Raw genomic sequence first — 21,771 nt, forward strand, 5'->3', positions numbered from 1 at the left:
TACCTTGCTTTAGAGTAGCCTAGCCAAAATCCAACCATAGAAACATGGAGGAAAATATTATTTTATAAAGACTTCCTCATGCCATTAACCATCATTTTCTACTGCTCTATTGGTTTTCATATCTTTCTTTCGTTGTCCAGAACCTAAAGACACAATCCTAGTCATATTAGCAAACCATCTTAGTTGTTGCTATTAGATTCTCTTTCTATGTCTCAGATATTAATCTCTGTCACATATAGAACCGCTTGGAAAAACAGAGACATCATAGAGAGGGGTCAGAAAGGGACAAATGGAGAAGAGTGAATGTCAATGTCTAGCAAGATTGGTGTATATGTGTGACAATGAAAACACGCTCTGAGACAAAAGGGAGGGGGGGAGAGCGCCCTTGGGTGTTTTGGGTAGAGGTGGATGGGTGGAGCAGAGGAGGATGTGTGACAAGTCAGGGCTTACGATTGGTGGGGGGCACAAGTGGGACAATTTCCATACGGAAAAAGGCTAAACACCTGACTAAGATACGGACTAAACAACACCTGACTAACATACGGTAACACAGCCCTTCAGGAGGGTAATAATAGCACACTGGTTGCCCAAGACAAACACAGACAAGGTGCCCCATATCATATGACGTGCATACGCCACATCACACACACAAACAAATAGCTTCCAGACACAAAACAACACTCTCTGTCTTCTCAGTTCTATGATGCTGACCACCACCATATTACTCAACTTCATTTGTGCTGCAAAAACACCTTGTTGGCACATCATACAAACAGGCCAAAACCTATATTGTTTTTTCAGTGATATGGGTCAGACATGGGTTCAAATACTATTTTAAATATCTCAATTACTTTCACATACATTCGAAGTATTCAGATATCTTTTATTTGAAAAGACAAGTAGTTGATTATTTCAATGCGTTTGAAAATACCCAAATACACTGACTCAAATAAACTCCCATGCATTTAACCTAGTTATTTGAAAATACTGCTTGGCTCAACATACAGGGCTGCTACGGGCCCGGGGAGATTTTGTTAACCTTCCGGGTCAGTCAATTATCCGTCAGTTGCCCAGTTAGACCAGTGAATTTTTTTGTTTGTAATAATGCTATATAATTGATGGAAAAAAACAGAAAATTCCAGAAACGGTTAATTCGTATAATGATAAATAAATAAGAAACTACATGCTAATTGCACACTCCCTCAAAACTTTAGACAGCTGTGGTGTTGTGTGACAAAACTGCACAGTTTAGAGTGGACTTTTATTGTCCCCAGCACAAGGTGCACTTGTGTAATGATCATGCTTCTTGATATGCTGCACCTGTCCAGGTGGATAGATTATCTTGGCAAAGGAGAAATGCTCACTAACAGGGATGTAGCCATTTTAGAGAAATAAGCTTTTTGTGCATATGGAACATTTCTGGGATCTTTTGTTTCAGCTAATTAAAAATACAGTTTACATGTTGAGCTTATATTTTTGTTTGGTTTTGTTACATTTCTGATATATTCCCTAGATAGAATTGTGATGAGGCATGTATCTCGGAGATTACGGACAGTTCCTTGGACTTCATGGTATAGGTTCTGCCCTGACATGCACTGTCAACTTTGGGCCCTTATATAGACAGGTGTGTTTCTTTCTAAATCATGTCCAAACAATTGAATTGGCCACATGTGGACTCTAATCAAGTTGTAGCGGCATCTCAAGGATGAGCAGAGGAAATTGGATAGACCTGAGCTCAATTTGAAGTGTCATAGCAATGGGGTGTGAATACTTATGTACATTTGCAAACATCTCTAAAAACATGTTTTCACTTTGTCATTATGGGGTATTGTGTGAGAAAAATATATATTTAATCCATTTTGAATTCAGGCTGTGACAACAAAATGTGAATACTTTCTGAAGGCACTGTATGTGGTTGTTCCACCTAGCTATCTTAAGATGAATGCACTAACTATAAGTCACTCTGGATAAGAGTGTCTGCTAAACGATTAAAATGTAAATGTAAGTCTTGGTTGAATCTTTGCGATGCGGAATTCAGGCATTATGCGCTATTTGAATGAAGTCTTTCCCAAATACCGTTCCAATTAAATGTTGACTGCAAAGTCCCCTACCTGGCAGAATTATATGATTGTTTGTATCGCAGGGCAATTGTTGTGCAAACTCTACCATTATATGTAGCCTACACCGTCTATTGTACAGCACATAAAAAACACAGCTAGCCAAACAGTGCAAAATTGAATTAAAAAGGGCAATTACACCCCCCCCCCCATTTCAAAAAAATGGTTTCCAGGCCTCGAAAGGGATCTCTCGATGTGGTTTAAGCATTGTTGTGGACTTAAAATTAAAATAAAATCACAAAACATGGGATGTTCTATTTTAAAAGTGTGATTTTGAGTAAAACATGAAAGAAACAAGGAAAATAAGAAAAATACTCAAATGGGAAAATAGAATTTAGCTAAAGATAAAACTGATTTTATAGAGCCCTACAACCTGGGCTCTAATTAAGTGATAATGCCGGAGAAGCCAGTGTTTGGACGAGATATATATAGGCACGGCTGTTGTTAACAGTGCCAATATATCCTCCAAACATCGGCTTTGAGGGCATTATCACTTTAATACAACGGGCTACCAGCATATTTAAATAATGATTGACATTTATTAAAAACGTTATTTTGATGAATTTATTCATACCATTTCATCCTTCACCAAGATATAGCCCTGACACAAATCTAGGGTTGCTGCCCAAGCCGGCTGGTCATTCGTTCTATCGGTTCGGTTGCTAGAGACGCGACCCAGTCGTTCAGTCTTTTTGTTCTGCTTCTATGGATGCGACTCAGTTGTTGGTTCTAAATGTTCCATTGCCATACTGGCTGGTAACGTTCTTATCCCTTGCTTGCTAGCTAGCCAACTACGGCTAACTTACTGTTACGTCAGCGCAGCCAGAATAACAGCAAAGTAGCTGCATTCGCATAAGCTGTTTTCTAGTGACATTTATTTGGATACATCCAGGACAATGAGCTAATGAGGCGTGATTTCGCCTGGCATAGAAAATGTGCTCACTCGCCAGGACACTGTTGTTCAGAGGAGCTAGACAACACAGCTAACACAATCACCTCAAATTGAAGCTGGAAAGACTGCAAACTAGCTGACCTTTTTTCAATTGACATTACTTTGTATATATCCATACAAATTATGCCAGCTGTTTCATGATTTCGAACTGACAGACACGCTGCCTGTCGGTCTCATCCCGACACGTTCATTACTATGGGACAGCTGGAGATCGAATTTGAATATTGAAACAATGTTGCAAATGTCAGAGAGACAGACAGCAAGGTTTATACAAATCTCCACTGTTGAAAACTAAATGTTAGTCTAAATGTCTAGATGCTTTTTATAGTGGAGATCAAATGTATAAAGTGCATGGCTGGGCTGATGAGACAGTGGATTGAGCAGTCAGATGGAACAGAGTAAATAGGCATTTTAATGTCATACATTTAGCCGGTGGTAACTTGTGGAATAGACACCGGCTGGAATATGGTTTTAACCAATCAGCATTCAGGATTACACCCACCAGTTGTATAAATTAAAATGTTCTATTGGTAGCACTGATGCTAACTTTTACCACAAAGTGTAGGAGCACCAGATAGATTTTTTATTGATTTAGATGTAGCCTACATTGGGCCTGTATGAATCCTACTTCTGCTGCACATCTGAATAAGATAACCTTTTTCCTTTCTCTGCCACCAAATGATTGCATGAAGGTCGGGTTATCAGGTTGTTAGTGCTAGAGGTCGACCGATTATGATTTTTCAACGCCGATACCGATTATTGGAGTACCAAAAAATGCCGATACCGATTAATCGGCCGGTTTTTAAAATGTATTTGTAATAATGACAATTACAACAATACTGAATGAACACTTATTTTAACTTAATATAATACATCAATAAAATCAATTTAGCCTCAAATAAATAATGAAACATGTTCAATTTGGTTTAAATAATGCAAAAACAAAGTGTTGGAGAAGAAAGTAAAAGTGCAATATGTGCCATGTAAGAAAGCTAACGTTTAAGTTCCTTGCTCAGAACATGAGAACATATGACAGCTGGTGGTTGCTTTTAACATGAGTCTTCAATATTCCCAGGTAAGAAGTTTTAGGTTGTAGTTATTATAGGACTATTTCTCTCTATACGATTTGTATTTCATATACCTTTGACTATTGGATGTTCTTATAGGCACTTTAGTATTGCCAGTGTAACAGTATAGCTTCCATCCCTCTCCTCGCCGCTACCTGGGCTCGATCCAGGAACATATCGACAACAGCCACCCTTGAAGCAGCGTTACCCATGCAGAGCAAGGGGAATAACTACTCCAAGTCTCAGAGCGAGTGACGTTTGAAACGCTATTAGCGCGCACCCCGCTAACTAGCTAGCCATTTCACATCGGTTACACCAGCCTAATCACGGGAGTTGATAGGCTTGAAGTCATAAACAGCGCAATGCTTGAAGCATTGCAAAGAGCTGCTGGCAAAACGCACGAAAGTGCTGTTTGAATGAATGCTTACGAGCCTGCTGGTGCATACCATCGCTCAGTCAGACTGCTCTATCAAATCATAGACTTAATTATAACATAATAACACACAAAAATACGAGCCTTAGGTCATTAATATGGTCGAATCCGGAAACTATCATCTCAAAAACAAAATGTTTATTCTTTCAGTGAAATACGGAACCGTTCCGTATTTTATCTAACGGGTGGCATCCATAAGTCTAAATATTCCTGTTACATTGCACAACCTCCAATGTTATGTCATAATTACGTAAAATTCTGTCAAATTAGTTCGCAATGAGCCAGGCGGCCCAAACTGTTGCATATACCCTGACTCTGCGTGCAATGAACGCAAGAGAAGTGACACAATTTCACCTGGTTAACATTAGAGTTCAACCAATTAAATCGGAATTAGGGCCGATTTCAGGTTTTCATAACAATCGGAAATCGGTATTTTTGGACACCGATTTTTAAAATATTTTATTTTATACACCTTTATTTAATCTTTATTTAACTAGGCAAGTCAGTTAAATTACATATTCTTATTTTCAATGACGGCCTAGGAACGGTGGGTTAACTGCCTCGTTCAGGGGCAGAACGACAGATTTTTACCTTGTCAGCTCGGGGGATTCAATCTTGCAACCTTACAGTTAAACGAGTCCACCGTTCCTAGGCCGTCATTGAAAATAAGAATGTGTTCTTAACTGACTTGCCTAGTTAAATAAAAGATGTACAAAAATAAAAAAAATAAAAAAAAATCGGCATCCAAAATTAACGATTTACGATTGTTATGAAAACTTGAAATCGGTCATTCCGATTAATCGGTCGACCTCTAGTTAGTGCAATATGGGCAAAACATCTAACATCTAATAGAATGATTATTCTATGGTTGGTGTTCTTTGGCATAACCACAGAATATCCAGGTAGGTGTTATGACAGAGTAAGAACCAAAGTGCTGGTCAGTGTTTCTCAGAGGACCCTAATAGCATTTGAATAGATGCATAAATGTTACATTTAGACTAAGAATTTAGAATAGGCTATATGATTCAGAACACGCCATTGCACAAACATGCTGATATACACCACCACAGGTAGCAACCTATGTTAGAGCTAACGTTTGCTTTGCCCTAGCTAAAGGGCAGCTAGCTAGTAAGCGATTAGCATTAGGCACATGCTAGCTTCCGTAGACTAACTCGCATTTTGCAAAAGAGCAAGATACACAAACTAATATTACAATAGAAAAAAATATGTGGATTCATATTTAGAAGCAATGTGGAAAGCAGTTTCGTTGCTGTTTTGAAAGAATCTGTTGAGTGCATTCTGAGAGAAACAGGCACAGCGTGGAGGAACTGTCTGTATGTTAAGTGACAGGGGGCGGGGTTTCAGCCTGTCTTGTTTGAACAGTGTAGAGAACAGTGTCGCAGTGAAATATTGTTTCTGTGTGTGTGTCTCACCGTGAGGGAGGTGAAGGTCAAGCAAATGCCACCGAATCCGTTGAAGGAGAGGGCCAGAAAGATGAGAGCAGAGAGCCCTGATAAGAGAGAGCAGCAAAAAGCATTGTTTAAAAATAACTAGGTGTGTCGTCTACAGGTATCAGCAAGTGAATGTGTATTTTGTGTTGCTGGGGATAATGTCTGTCACTTACGTTGAGGATCGTACGCTGATATTGACATTATGGCACAGGAGAGACCAAAACAAAAACTGCAGAAAAAGAAAGTTTCGTTTTTAGATGGATATCTAAAATATGGAATACATAATTATACATTTATTAACAAATAATGGTCTATTTCAAGCCAAGGAGAGAGATTAGGTTTATTAGTCAAATCTCTCTATTTGCTCTCCATCTCCTACTTTGTCCCCCGGAAGAGATTCCAACGAGGCCGGTGTTCTCCTACACCCACTATCAGTCATTACAGAGTTCACACACACCTCTTTCGTCTGTCACACACACAGTCACAAAGACAAACACACAGAATGAATAAGGCCCTATTCCCACTACGAGAGATGAAGGAGTCTGAGGAACGGAGTGGCAAAAGAGATTTCTACTTTTCAATTCACATCACATCCTTGCCTTACCTTTCATTGTGGTTGGCAACGCAAAATTCTCACTCCTCAGCTCAAACTGCCCGTAAATATTTCAGAAGCCACTAGCACAAACTATTTAACGATCCGAGCAACTTTTCTTCTGAAACATATTACAATATTGAATAATGCAACCAAACCATATTGCTCTCGTGAATAATGCAACAATCCACAAGCATTTGCAGACAATTAAAAGGGTTTATTTTCTTGTAAATACACATTAAATTAGCTGACAACACAGCTAACTCCTGCGAACTAGCGAACAAACTACATGCTTCATGATCAAGTAACGTTGGCATATCAATATTGAATGTTTACCCCCTATTCAAATATAAAAGTATGTAACGTTATCATACAGTGTCATTCATATTATAATATAGTCTACACAGCTAGGTAACGTTAGCTAGCATACAAAATAATTCCTGCATCCTCACAAACATGCTGGCTGTAGCTGAATGCTGACGTTTCACTGAAAAGTTTGATAATTCCCTAGGGAGTTGCTTCTCTCACCTGGATCTCAGCCAAGCAAAAAAATTCAACAAACACGAGATTTTAAACTAGGGCAATCATTTCAGAACGTAACAGGCTGTTACTACAATTTCCAGAAAAACTCTGTGGGAAATGTTCTACATGGAACCCAATACGGTTCTATCTGGAACCAAAAAGGGTTTGCCTATGGGTACAACCGAGTATCCTTTTTAGATTGCTTTTTTTCTAAGAGTGTAGAGGGAGGCAACTCGCGGGTGAGTGTTGTGCGCTATTTCCAGAGGCAGCGGTCGAGGCATGACAGGTTCGCAAGTTTACATTGGTATTGTAAGGACCGACGCTGGAGACGAAAAGCAATTACAGAGAGTGAACATTTAATGGAAAACAAACATCAAACAAAACAAGAAAAGCGTCTGGATGGGGGGAACAAAACGACATTCCGACAATAATGCTGACACGGGTAACAACACCGAGGAACAGACAGATAGAGGGGCAATCAACAACGTGAAGTAGTCCAGCTGAGTCCAATGAGCGCTGAGGAGCGTAATGATGGTGACAGGTGGGTGTAATGAAGGGCAGCCTGGCGCTTGAGGGGAGCGGGGGCAGGCGTGACAAGTACATGTGTAGCAGAGTGTATTTCTGAGAAAAGTCTAGTAAGTGTGAAGACCCTTTAACATTGCAACTCTGTGGACTTCACTTTCATGGCTTTGCAAAGTTTTGATTGCCCATTGAACAAACTTGACGAACTCAGAGTGAGGATATCTTTCCAGAGGGACATCAGATCCGCTAACATACAGTTTTTCTGAGATTTGGCTTTCCTCTGGCATCTAGACGGATTATATACAACCAGCGGGTTTTACAGTTTTTCGAGCAGATAGGAAGCGGGCTCTCTCTGGCAAGAGCAAGGTTGGTGGGCTCTGCTTTATGACCAATAACACATGGTGCGACGGGGGAAACGTACAGGACCTTGCTAGTTTCTGCTTCCACGACTTGGAATACTTGATTGTAAAATGTTGTCCCTTTTACCTGCCGAGACATTTCACCGGGATTGTCGCCATGGCTGTGTACATCCCGCAGCAAACTGACACAAAAAAGGCTCTCAAAGATCTTCATTGGACCCTGAACAATATGGAAACCGCATTCCCGAAGGCAGCGTTCATTGTGGTGGGGGACTTTAACAAAAGTAATTTGAGAACCGTGCTCCCGAAAATTCTACTCTTGACCACTGCTACATGAATTTTCGACACAGGTATAAGGCCCTCTTCAGTCCTACTTTTGGAAAATCCAACAATTGACTCCATCTTGCTTCTCCCCGACTACAAACAAAGGCTCAAGATGGAAGTTCCAGTGATCAGGTCTGTACAGCGTTGGTCCGACCAATAAGAATTCACGCTCCAAGACTGTTTTGATCACGCGGACTAGCGGACTGGAATATGTTCCGAGTTGCCTCTGGAGATAATGTCACTGAATACGCAGACTCAGTCACAGGATTAATTTTAAAAATGCAGAGATGACATGATACCGATAGTATCTTTCAAAATGAACCAGAATCAAAAACCGTGGATTGATAGCAGCCTTGTAGGAAAACTGAAAGAGAGATGCCGCTTATAAACAGGGCAAGGTGACCGGGGTCAATAGTTTGGTTAAACAGTACAAATATGACTTACGCAGATCAATCAAGATGGCAAAACACAAGTATAGAGACAAAGTGCAGGAGCAATTCAGCGGGTCAGACACAAAGCGTATGTGGCAGGGGCTCCTAACGATCATGGATTACAAAAAGAAAGCCACATCACGGTCACCCTACCACACGATCTAAACACCTTTTCCTCAAGATTTGAGCACAATGACCCCCGAGCTGCCGAGGAGAGCCCCCGATGACAATATGGGCTACACACTGTCTCCAATGAGGATGTTTGTAAGTCATTCAAACGTGTTAACCCTCAAGGCTGCCGGCCCAGATGGCATCTCTAGCCGTGCACTCAAAGCATGTGCAGACCAGCTGGCTGTTGTGTTCTCTGACATTTTCAATGTCTCCCTAGCCCAGGCCTCTATACCCACCTGCTTCAAGATGTCCACTATCCTCCCTGTGACCAAGAAAGGGAAAGTAACTGAACGACTACGGACCAGTAGCACTCTTCAGTCATCATGAAGTGCTTCAAGAGGCTAGTTAAAGACTATGTCACCGCCTCCCTCCCCGACACACTCGATCCTCTCCAATTCGCCTACCCCCCTGACAGATCCACAGACGACGCAACTGCATTGCAGACCGCCCTTACCCACCTGAACAAAAGGAACGCATATCTGAGGATGCAGTTCATTGACTACAGCCCGGCCTTCAATATCATAGTGCCCTAAAAGCTCACAGCCCTGGTTCTGAACTCATCCCTATACAACTGGGTCCTGGACTTCCTGACGGGCCACCCCCGGGTGGTGAAGGTAAGCAACATTACCTCCTCGACACTGATCGTCAACACGGGGGCCCCACAAGGGTGCATCCTCAGTACCCTCCTGTATTCTCTGGAACCAGGCTGGACAAACACCTATCCTCATCAACGGCGCCACTGTGGAGACGGTCCATAACTTACAATTCCTCTGCATACACATCTCAGAGAATGTGAAATGGTCTAACCACACAGACACCATAGTGAAGAAGGCAGCGGCTCTTCAACCTCAGGATACTGAAGAAATTAAGCATGTTCCAGAGGGATCTCACAGTGTTCTACAAGAGCCCCATCGAGAGCATACTGTCGGACTGCATCACAGCCTGGTACAGCAACTCTAACGCCACGGACCCTCTTCAGAGGGTGATATGTGCATTGGGTGCTCACTTCCTGACCTACAAGACACCTACAACACCAGGTGTCGCAGGAAGGCCAATAAGATCATATAGCCTCAGACCATCAGGCTGCTGGATAGCCACCACTAGTCAGCTACCTACTCCCCCTATGGCCATTCCCCCCGCTACTCCCCTCCATACGCTCAACTCTGACTTACCTTACTTGCTACTCCCCCATGGACATTCCTTCTCCTGCTGCCCCACCCCCCAGCGGACTTTAATCTGGCCCCACCCCAACAACATTCATCACTGTTGCAATGGTTTGATTGTATATTTTAACTTTTTTGTTTTTATTTCACTCAATGGTCATGCTGCTGCTCCCCCATGGTCATTCCACCGCATCCCCTCAACAGTCTTTACTCTGCCTCCACCCCAATGGACATGATTTATTCATCACTGCCACAGTTGTTATTATAGTGCTATTTCTATTGTTTTTATTACCACTGTCATTATTTTATTTCACTTAGTCCTGCATGTTGGAGCTCCAAGCCTAAAATGTTCACTGTGCCCTGCAATCACACCTGCATCCCTGTACATGTGACAATTAAACACTCCGAATCATTGGGCCAGGGGTGAATGTACTGGGGGAGCTTAACATACCCAATCAGTTTGAATACAATGGGAAGCCCGATGATGGCAGTTAAAGGAAAGTTCCAACCAAAAACTCTTCTGGCATTTGTTTCATTAGTCCATTGTTGATATAGTCCCAAAATGTTTTGCATGTCAGCAATCAAGTTTTCAAGCAATTTTCAAGTTAAATATCTTACACTTGATTGCTGACATGCAAAACATTTTGGGACTATATCAACAATGGACTAATGAAACAAATACCCCATAAACTTTGGGGTGGAATTTTCCTTTAAGTATGCTAAGTTCAGAACTCGTGAGAGGGTCTTGTGCCAGCAGGGACAATACCATTCAATAAAATATTTGTTTTATTGCCTAGCAGCGGCCCTGGAGCACTTAGTGGTAAAGTGCCATGCTCAAGGGCACAACGGTAGTTGATGGTACAAAGGATATTGAAGCCGGTAACTCTCCAGCTAACTCTCAAGGCTACCACCGCCCCCAACAGTAACGTATGCTCTTCTACATAATAGTGTAGATTAACGGCAAGGATAAACCATATCAAGATATACCTTGCTCATATCCATATCGAAATCATACCGAATTATCGCTATTGGTGCCCACCACTAGTTAATGTTCTATTATTACCTGCCGAGGAGGCGTAGCGGACGCGGGCCGTACTTGTCCATGAGGATGCCCAGGGGCAGAGTGGCAGCGCTGAGGAGGAAGGAGCCAATGGTGAAGCCCAGGTTGAGCATCTCCTCCTGGTCCACACAGCTCACCCAGATACCACTCTCCCAGGAGGACTTGTTACCCAGCAACAGCACGTGGGCATTCGTGTCGTTCTCTATGGGAAAGGGGGGAGTGGGAGAGGTTACCCCTCATCCTTGATAACATATAATGTATGCTGATAATGTATGCTGAGGAATAGTGTGTGCATGAGAGACAGCGTGAAACTGTCTTCCTCTGTGTTTGTGTGTGTGTTCTACCTGAGCAGAGGTGTGAGTAGAAGCCCTCGCCCTTCAGCATGAGGAGGAGTGAGCCCCATCCCAGCAGCACGGCAGAACACAGAAGGTTCTCCAACACCGCCGTCATAGCCATCCACCAGCGCCTCCTATAGGCCTGGAGAAGAGAGGGCGCCATTGCTGCTCAGAGAGAGAGAGAGAGAGTAATTCATGTAGATGTTACAGCCAACAGTACAATATTAGACTACAAATTTCCAGCTATAGGCCAGTATGTCACTTTGACAAGTGGACACTGGCTAGGATCCAGTCAGTGTGAGGGGGGCGTCTGTGTCAGTGGTCTTTGAGTTTGCCTAAGTGGGGGTTGGACAGATGTGAACAGGAAACCCATTCAACATACTTTATGAGGGAGTCCAGTGTGTGTGCGTGTGTTTTTGTTTAACTATCCTTGTGGGTACCAGAAGTCCTCACAAGGACAGTAAAACAAGGAACATTTGGCAAGTAGGGCCATTTTGCTGGTCCCCACAAGGCTATTGCTATTTTAGGCTTAGTGGTTTGGTTTACAATTAGGGTTAGAATTAAGTTTAGGGATAGGTATAGTTTTAGGGTTATGGTTAAGGGTTAGATTTAGGGTTAGGAAAATAGTATTTTGGATGGGAATCAATGATTTGGTCCCCACAAGGATAGCAATACAAAACTGTGCATGTGTGTCTTAAGGACAGACCGAGAGCATGTGTTTTATTGAGAGATGGCTGTGAGAAGTATAGGGGGGAAAAAAAAAAAATGGGTGGTGTGTGTCGAGGGGAGATAGAGACTGTGTGTAATGTGATTAAGCAAAGTACAGCTCAATCCTTTGTCCCAAGAAAGTATCTGAAGAGGGTGATTTCTCTTGTAACTGACACTCCATGCTGGACACACAATCACACACGACTCTCTTTACCCTCTCAACAATGAGTAACATCTTCACAGGCACTTAGCAACGTACACTACCGTTCAAAAGTTCAGCGTCACTTAGAAATGTCCTTGTTTTTAAAAGAAAAGCTATTTTTTTGTCCATTAAAATATCAAATTGATAAGAAATACAGTGTAGACATTGTTAATGTTGTAATTGACTATTGTAGCTGGAAAGGCAAATATTCCATTTTTTTTAATTTTATCTACATAGGCGTATAGAGGCCCATTATCAGCAACCATCACTTCTGTGTTCCAATGGCACGTTGTGTTAGCTAATCCAAGTTTATAATTTTAAAAGGCTAATTGATCATGAGAAAACCCTTTCGCAATTATGTTAGCGCAGCTGAAAACGGTTGTGCTGATTAAAGAAGCAATAAAACTGGCCTTCTTTTAGACTAGTTGAGTATCTGGAGCGTCAGCATTTGTGGGTTCTCTCACTATTCCTCTCTCACTTCACAAGATTTCCTGCCTCTTTTTCCCCCTACTTGTGATGTTATCACTCCTTCCTTCCCCTTGGCCTTGAGTGGGTAATTAGTTGTTTGTAATAAAGAGGGGAGAGTAGAAAGGTGACTGTACCGGTGTAGGAAATGTGGACATGTTCTTTTTGGTGCACTACTCAAAAATATAACATCTAAATTCCACCCCCTTGTATTTGTTTTTCAATGATTCAACATTCACCATTCAACAAATCTCTGACAGAGCGAGAGACTGAACCCCAACACTAGACGGAAAGACAGGTTTACGCCCAACTGAACGACACGTCCATTAGCACAGTCCTGGGAGCTGAGGTGAATACACACCACAGAGGCTTGCAAACAAGTAGAAGCACAAAGAAACAAGGTCATTTACAGTTAACAAACACCTGTCAACCCCTATCACAGCGAAGTGTGTAATGTTTGTGTCTGTTGGAGAAAGAGCAGACCACAAACACACATTATTTCCTGCAGTGCCTGTATCGCAGACGACTGTACACCTCTAGCATAGCTAGGATACAGCTGAATGATGCAACATGCTGTAACAAACTTCTACTTGATATTTACCCAGATATGGATCAGGCTGTGTGTAGGTTAGAGGTTTGAAAATGTGTGGAAGCCTATTAGAAATACTTATGACATGGTTATTATTACACTGTTTTTAAAACTAATTCTCTCCACTCTCTCTCTCCCCAAAGGATCATTCTGAATCTGACCTTGACCAGTGGGGTTTACCAACCTCATGGGCTGGACAACAGGACAAGACGTCAGGGAAAACAATTTACTTTCAAGTTCTCATTCAATAAATGACACACAGCACGGGACTTCTCTTCCCAATGGTGTCTAAAAAACACAATAGTGCGTGGTCAGTGACTCGCTCACAGCTGTCTCTCTACGGGCCTAACCTCAAACTTGTCTCTGGTTACCGACTCTGTGGGGTGGTAGTGGGTCTTCGCCATGTTAGGAAGGAAATGAAGTTCATTCTTGCTGACCTCATGTCCTCAAATTTAGGACACAACACACATATATATACACATACACATATATATATATACACATACATACAGCACCAGTCAAAAGTTTGGACATACCTGCTCATTCAATGGTTTTTATTTGTACTATTTTCTACATTGTAGAATAATAGTAAAGACATCAAAACTATGAAATAACACATTTCCTCCTGTACTCTCTGTTCACCCACGACTGCATGGCCAGGCACGACTCCAACACCATCATTAAGTTTGCAGACGACACAACAGTGGTAGGCCTGATCACCGACAACGACGAGACAGCCTATAGGGAGGTCAGAGACCTGGCCGGGTGGTGCCAGAATAACAACCTATCCCTCAACATAGCCTAGACTAAGGAGATTATTGTGGACTACAGGAAAAGGAGGACCAAGTACGCCCCCATTCTCATCAACGGGGTTGTAGTGGAGCAGGTTGAGAGCTTCAAGTTCCTTGGTGTCCACATCACCAACTAACTAGAACGGTCCAAACACACCAAGACAGTCGTGAAGAGGGCACGACAAAGCCTATTCCCCCTCAGGAAACTAAAAAGATTTGGCATGGGTCCTGAGATCCTCAAAAGGTTCTACAGCTGCAACATCGAGAGCATCCTGACTGGTTGCATCACTGCCTGGTACGGCAATTGCTCAGCCTCTGACCGCAAGGCACTACAGAGGGCAGTGCATACGGCCCAGTACGTCACTGGGGGCTAAGCCATCCAGGACCTCTACACCAGGCGGTGTCAGAGAAATGCCCTAAAAATTGTCAAAGACCCCAGCCACCCCAGTCATAGACTGTTCTCTCTACTACCGCATACCGGAGTGCCAAGTCTATGACAAAAAGGCTTCTCAACAGTTTTTGCCTCCAAGCCATAAGACTCCTGAACAGGTAATCAAATGGCTACCCGGACCATTTGCATTGTGCCCCCCCACCCCCTCTTTTACGCTGCTCTATTACTCTGTGTTTAACATATATGCGTAGTCACATTAACTAGAAATTCATGTACATACTACCTCAATTGGCCCGACCAACCAGTGCACCCACACATTGGCTAACCGGGCAATCTGCATTGTGTCCCGCCACCCAACACCCGCCAACCCCTCTTTTAAGCTACTGCTACTCTCTGTTCATCATATACGCATAGTCACTTTAACCATATCTACATGTACATACTACCTCCTTTAGCCTGTCTAACCGGTGCCTGTATATAGCCTCGCTACTTTTATAGCCTCGCTACTGTTATTTTTCACTGTCTTTTTACTGTTGTTTTTATTTCTTTACTTACCTAATGTTCACCTAATACCTTTTTTGCACTGTTGGTTAGAGCCTGTAAGTAAGCATTTCACTGTAAGGTCTACTACACCTGTTGTATTCGGCACACATGACAAATAAACTTTGATTTAATTTGTTTACCCACAAGAAGGTGTTAAACAAATCAAAATATATTTTATATTTGAGATTCTTCAAAGTAGCCACCCTTTGCCTTGACAGCTTTGCACACTCTTGGCATTCTCTCAACCAGCTTCATGAGGTAGTCACCTGGAATGTATTTCAATTAACAGGTGTGCCTTGTTAAAAGTTAATTTGTAGAATTTCTTTCCTTCTTAATGCGTTTGAGCCAATCGGTTGTGTTGTGACAAGGTATGGGTGGTATACAGAAGATTGCACTATTTGGTAAAAGACCAAGTCCATATCATGGCTTGAACAGCTCAAATAAGCAAAGAGAAATGACAGTCCACATTACTTGAAGACAATGCGGAAAATGTTAAGAACTTTTAAAGTTTCTTCAAGTGCAGTCGCAAAAACCATCAAGCGCTATGATGAAACTGGCTCTCATGAGGACGGCCGCAGGAAAGGAAGACCCAGAGTTACCTCTGCTGCAGAGGATAAGTTCATTAGAGTTTACTGCACCTCAGATTGCAGCCCAAATAAATGCTTCACGGACTTCAAGTAACAGACACGTCAACAACTGTTCAGAGGAGACTGTGTGAATCAGGCCTTCATGGTCGAATTGCTACAAAGAAATCACTACTAAAGGACACCAATAAGAAGAGACTTGCTTGGGCCAAAAAACACACACAATGTACATTAGACCAGTGGAAATCTGTCCAAATTTGAGATTTTTGGTTCCAACTGCTATGTCTTTATGAGACGCAGAGTAGGTGAACAATTTTGGCATGTGTGGTTCCCACCGTGAAGCATAGAGGTGGTGTGATGGTGCTTTGGCTGGTGACACCATCAGTGATTTATTTAGAATTCAAGGCAGACTTTACCAGCATGGCTACCACATTCTGCAGCGAAACGCCATCCCATCTGGTTTGCGCTTAGTGGGACTATCATTTGTTTTTCAACAGGACAATGACCCAAAACACACCTCCAGGCTGTATAAGGGCTATTTGACCAAGAAGGAGAGTGATAGAGCTGCATCAGATGACCTGGCCTCCACAATCACCAGACCTCAACCCAATTGAGATAGTTTGGGATGAGTTGGACCGCAGAGTGAAGGAAAAGCAGCCAACAATTGCTCAGCATATGTGGGAACTCTTCAAGGCTGTTGGAAAAGCATTCTTCATGAAGCTGGTTGAGAGAATGCCAAGAGTGTGCAAAGCTGTCATCAAGGAAAAGGGTGGCTACTATGATGGATCTAAAATATTAAATATATTATGTTTAACATTTTTTTGGTTACTACATGATTCCATGTGTTATTTCATAGTTTTGATGTCTTCACTACTATTCTACAATGCATAAAATAGTACAAAATAAAGAAAAAAAACATTGAATGAGTAGTTGTGTCCAAACTTTTGACTGGTACTATATATATTTCGTTCAAATGTGTGGCTCAATAACCAAGTCTCCATCTGCATCACATTAGCTAGCTGTAGTTAGCCAGCTAGTTCCAATGTCAATGCAAAATATTGACATTGACCGGTTTGCCAAATGTGGACTAACGTATCTAGGTTGGTCACAGTCATTTCCAAAATAGTAACGTTAGCTAACCTGGTTAATCTCAGCTCAGCTAACAAGCTAGCTAGCTAAGTAGGCCTAATTAATAGGCATTATTGTCATCCAAAGATAACAAGCAAATAACATAACATAACAAATCGACTTTTGTCATTTTAATAACTAATTAACAAGCACATATAGCTATCTACGTCTGGAAGTAATTGCTAAAACGCTATTTAGACGCTTCAGCTAAACCAAAATGTAACGTAATGAAATAGCTAAAGTTAGAAATCTCGTGCCACGTGTGTGAGAAGTGGCATTTCGGCACATTTGCTAGCTTTTATTGTCGCGTTTACATATAAAGTCAACTAAAATATGTTTAAGTTTCCAATTTAAAAAAATACTTACTTCAGTTGTCTTTCTTTCTCAAAAAAGAAACCACAGTCTGTAGTACAGAACGTTGAGAGAAAGTTTCTAGCTGTAGAAAACTATTTTTCAAATGTCACGTTCTTCTATTTATTCTCTTCCCCTCCTAAAACAAAACACTGGTCTCTTATATTAAAACTACACCGTCTTCTTACGAGTCTTTACTGACACGGCATAATGTAAACGTTTTTTCCCCCTGTACTCTTTCTCTCCCTCTCTTTGGTTGACTCTCCTTTCTCCGAATTTGACTTTACTCATTGTAATTTGACTTCCTAGCAATCCGCCCACTCCCCACTATGGGTAGCCTATTTGCGCTCCTTTATCTTTGTCGTGGCTTTCTCTGCCAGTGCGGACGACTGGGTGTAGGCTACCTGTAGCCTCCTGGAAAGTGAAAACGTGAGCGTGAGGAAGAAGATTTTCACCTTTTCACATAAAAACATAAAAAGAAGATAAACTCCCTTTTCCTCCATTATACCTATTAGAATTGGTGATATTAAGTTTCATATATACAGGACAGAAACCCTATAAATGCACCTTCTCTATCTGTTCCCTCTGCCAGTGCCAACATTTTCTTTGGGTACCCTCTCAATTAAATGGGCCCCCTATCCTTCAGAGCACACAGGACATGGTATGGGGCCCCAGTCCCTGAGGCATGGATGACACCTGTAGGCCAGAAATGGTATTGCAACAACTATGTCTGAAACTTTTAGTCCATGCGCCGAATACAACAGGTGGAGGGAAACCTTACCGTGAAATGCTAACTTACGAGCCCTTAACCAAAAATGTTCAAAATGTTATAAAAAATGTGCTCAATAAACTATAGGAAAAATAGTAACACAATAAAATGACAATAACCAGGCTATATACAAGGGGTACCCGCACCGAGTCAATCTGCAGGGGTACGGGGTTGTCAAAGTAATTGAGGTAATTTGTACATGTAGGTAGGGGTAAAATGACTTTGCATAGATAATAAACAGAGAGTAGTAGCAGGGTATGTAAAGGGTGTGAAGGAATGTGAATGTATGTGTGTGTGTGTGTGTGTGTGTGTGTGGCGTCAATATGCATGCGTGTGTGTGTTTTGTGTGCGTGTGTGTGTGTGTGTGTGTGAGTGTGTGGTCAGTGTCTATTCAGTTTACATTGAGCCTGTGCAAGAGAGTCTGTGATAAAAAAAAAGAAGAAAAAAGTAATCAAGGGGTACAATGAGGGGCTCAATGCAAATAGTCTGGGTAGTCTTTTGATTAACTGTTGAGCAGTCTTATGGCTTAGGGGTAGAAGCTGTTAAGGAGCCTTTTGGTCCCAGACTTGGCGCTCTGGTATCGCTTGTCGTGTGGTAGCAGAGAGAACAGTCTATGACTTGGGTGGCTAGAGTCTTTGACAATTTTTAGGGCCTTCCTCTGACACCGCCTGGTATAGAGGTCCTGGGTGGCAGAAAGCTCGGCCCCAGTGATATACTGGGCCGTACGCACTACCCTCTGTAGTGCCTTGCAGTCGGAGGCCGAACAGTTGCCATACCAAGCGGTGATGCAACCAGTCAGGATGCTCTCGATGGTGCAGCTGTATAACTTTTTGAAGATCTGAGGTCCCATGCCAAATCTTTTCAGCCTCCTGAAGGGGAATAGTTGTTGTCATGCCCTCTTCATGACTGTGTTTTTGTGATTTGGACACCAAGAAGTGATTTGGACACCAAGAAACTTGAAGCTCTCGACCCGCTCTACTACAGCCCTGTCGATGTGTAAACCAGCATCAGGAAATTGAGTTTATCATAGTTCATGTGGGATTCAATGACATTTTGAAAGGCAGCTCAAAACAGCTGAAGATGGATTTTAAAGAACTGATTTGGTCACTACTTGACACCAACAAACGCCCCATAATATCTGTCCCTCTGCCCTCCCTAAATCTTGGCATTGAACAGTTCAGCAGATTTCCATAACTGGCTACGAGACTATTGCAGCTCTGTGGGTGTAACATTATTGAACATTTTCATATCTTCTGGAAACAAAGCTCGTTTTATAAGGAGGATGGGATCCACCCAAATCATTTGGGTTCCTGCATCCTTTCACAGCATTAGAAGGCTGCATTGAGACAATGACTTATCAATGACCCAAGCCTAGATCATTTAATTAATGTCGTGCTTAAAGGCAAGTCTCAATGGAAGGCTGTACCATTTGAGTATCCATGAATATCTGTCCTGTGATGCCATAAGATTTAGGAAATAGCCTCAACAGGAGTCTATTTAGATACATCTAAGTGACTTAAGGAATGAACACCATTTTCGTTTTGTCTTTCAGATTCTTTATTCAATGGAGTGAAAATGTAAGTTGTGTGCTGCCTCCTTTGATACCAGAGCTAAATTACTTAAACACTACTGTTTGAAGCACAGATTTGACTAAATAATAAGCCCACTGCCATGTCTTTATCATGATTGCCTGTGCACATTTCAATCCAACAATGCACTCAATATGAATTTATCTTGATTCCATCGCTTGACACCGAGAGATGTAAGGTCAGGGAAAATGTGTGTATTTCATCTGTCCTATGTGTGGATTCAAACAACCCTTCTCAGAGCTAACACTCTTATGTCATTTAAGGGGAGAGTGGACTGTTCTCCTGGTTGGGTGGCTGGTTCGGTAAGTACACTGCATTGATGGTTACTGGGTTTCTGACCCTCGTTGTTGTATTCCTTATGCTGATGTGCTGTGCTGCTTGCATCATACCCTGTTTGAAGAAATCTATTACAGATGTGGCACGGGCTTCAGGTATGATGCCATTGCTTGAGGCTCCGGAAGGAGATGCTGACACTGAGTCTAACTTCCGGAGAAAAATGGGGCTGACTGAGGATGACCCCTGGTTTGCTGTGGGTGAGGTTGTGGAATGACAGAAGTTAACAAACAGCAGCGTGATGAAACTAACATACATGTTGTCCTCCCTTATATGAAGGTTTAAAGTTCCTGGGTGGCAAGGAGCCCACCTGGTACAGGATAGGTGTAGCAGGGAGGACCAGATGGTTTATAATGTTTTACTCTGTGTTTTCTAATATCAATAATGTGTTTTCTAATATCAATAATGTGTTTTCTAATATCAATAATGTTTTATAAAATTAATAATGTTGTTTTTGGTGAGTGACACCCTAGCGGGTGTCAAAAGGGGGAATCATAAAAACACCAATAAACTAGAGCTGTGTTCTGAATGGTCTTTAAGGGTTTAAAATTCCCGGGTTTAACTACAACCTGGTATGTGTGTCTCGATCATTGAACGTGATGGTATCTTTTTCTTAGTATTTACACCCACAAGGGGTGTAAAAAGGGGGATTGTGAAGGATGGTTTTGTTCTCTTTTTAACAAAAATATATGCCTTATAGAAATAGGACATGTTAATCACAAAACATAGCGTGACAGCAGAAAAGCTGTTGTTAATCTAGGGTGTGGACTGGGCTAACCAGAAGGTTGAGACAAGATGGAAAAATGCTGAATAACAAGAAAACAGGAACTGAGCAGTGTAGCCACCGACAACTTAGCTCAAACTTCACAACAAACACTTCCATATATCTGGATCCTGTGTGCTGTGAGGCTGGGACCAGCCTGGGCACCACCGATAGGCTAGCAAGTTTAAACCACGCTAAGCCTCTACTGTGACAGGCCAACTCTAAAGTTGGAACTACATCTGTCACAGTATAAAAGAAGATGTCTGTACTATTTCAGTCAGTTCTCTGCTTTACCCTGCGTGGTGATACAGTGAACCAGTATATACGAAAATTGCATTTACCATTTATCGCTTGTGTTAAATAAAAATAATTAAAGTATGTTCGGTGACTCTGAATCACATTTTATCCTGATACTAGATTCGATTGACGCAACCTTTTACAGAACTTAAATTGTCATAGCTTTTGTGTATTGATGACAAAAAACGAGCAAATCCCCTGGGCACTTCCAGGAAAATACATAAAACTCTGTGCAGTATAGTGGGTGCTTACCAATCTGACAAGTAAATACAGATCAGCTTTGCAAATGATTCAGCTGGCAGTACTATGTAAGGTGCCTGATCTCCACAGGTGCGGTTCTGAAAGTGTGTTAGGCCCTTTGTTCCAAGACATTCACACTCTAGAACAGGATGGGGTTTTCATTGAGTCCATCGGTCAGTGTGTCCAGGGCACTGTCCTGTGTGTTGCAGCTGACAATCTTGCAGCCTGTGGGTTAGCAGGCTTTTTACAGTCCTTTAGTGCTGACTGTGTGTAGATTCTGGACAGCCACTCGAGACCAATGTAAGAAAGATGTAAGAAAATAACTAAAATGAGTTCAAGAAGGGCATTAACCAGAAACTTGAAGAAAACAAATTAGAACTTCACAGCATATCTACAAGAATGGGGGACGCAGAACAGCGCATTGGGCAAACGGACACATGGAACTTCGCAGTCAAGGAAATACTTGAACAGTCACTGAAAAGCCAACACGCACTACAGGCAAAGTGACAGAACTCGAAGGTTTCTCACG

At 42.0% G+C, this 21,771-nt stretch overlaps 1 protein-coding gene across 1 annotated transcript in view; it reads right to left on the minus strand.

Moving 5' to 3' along the window:
- LOC120062293 (large neutral amino acids transporter small subunit 3-like) overlaps nucleotides 1–17,619 on the minus strand; it is a 30,740-nt gene extending 13,121 nt beyond the window's left edge. Inside the window, exons 1-5 of the mRNA XM_039012144.1 lie at nucleotides 17,267–17,619; nucleotides 11,509–11,664; nucleotides 11,168–11,366; nucleotides 6,194–6,249; nucleotides 6,003–6,079 (exon numbers count right to left, since the gene is read on the minus strand). Of these exons, the coding sequence (XP_038868072.1) occupies nucleotides 6,003–6,079; nucleotides 6,194–6,249; nucleotides 11,168–11,366; nucleotides 11,509–11,662 (486 nt within the window). The 5' untranslated portion in view covers nucleotides 11,663–11,664; nucleotides 17,267–17,619. The remainder of the gene's footprint in view (nucleotides 1–6,002; nucleotides 6,080–6,193; nucleotides 6,250–11,167; nucleotides 11,367–11,508; nucleotides 11,665–17,266) is intronic.
- Nucleotides 17,620–21,771: the final 4,152 nt, after the last annotated feature.

Source organism: Salvelinus namaycush, chromosome 17, assembly GCF_016432855.1.
Source record: "Salvelinus namaycush isolate Seneca chromosome 17, SaNama_1.0, whole genome shotgun sequence".
NCBI classification, from domain to species: domain Eukaryota; kingdom Metazoa; phylum Chordata; class Actinopteri; order Salmoniformes; family Salmonidae; genus Salvelinus; species Salvelinus namaycush.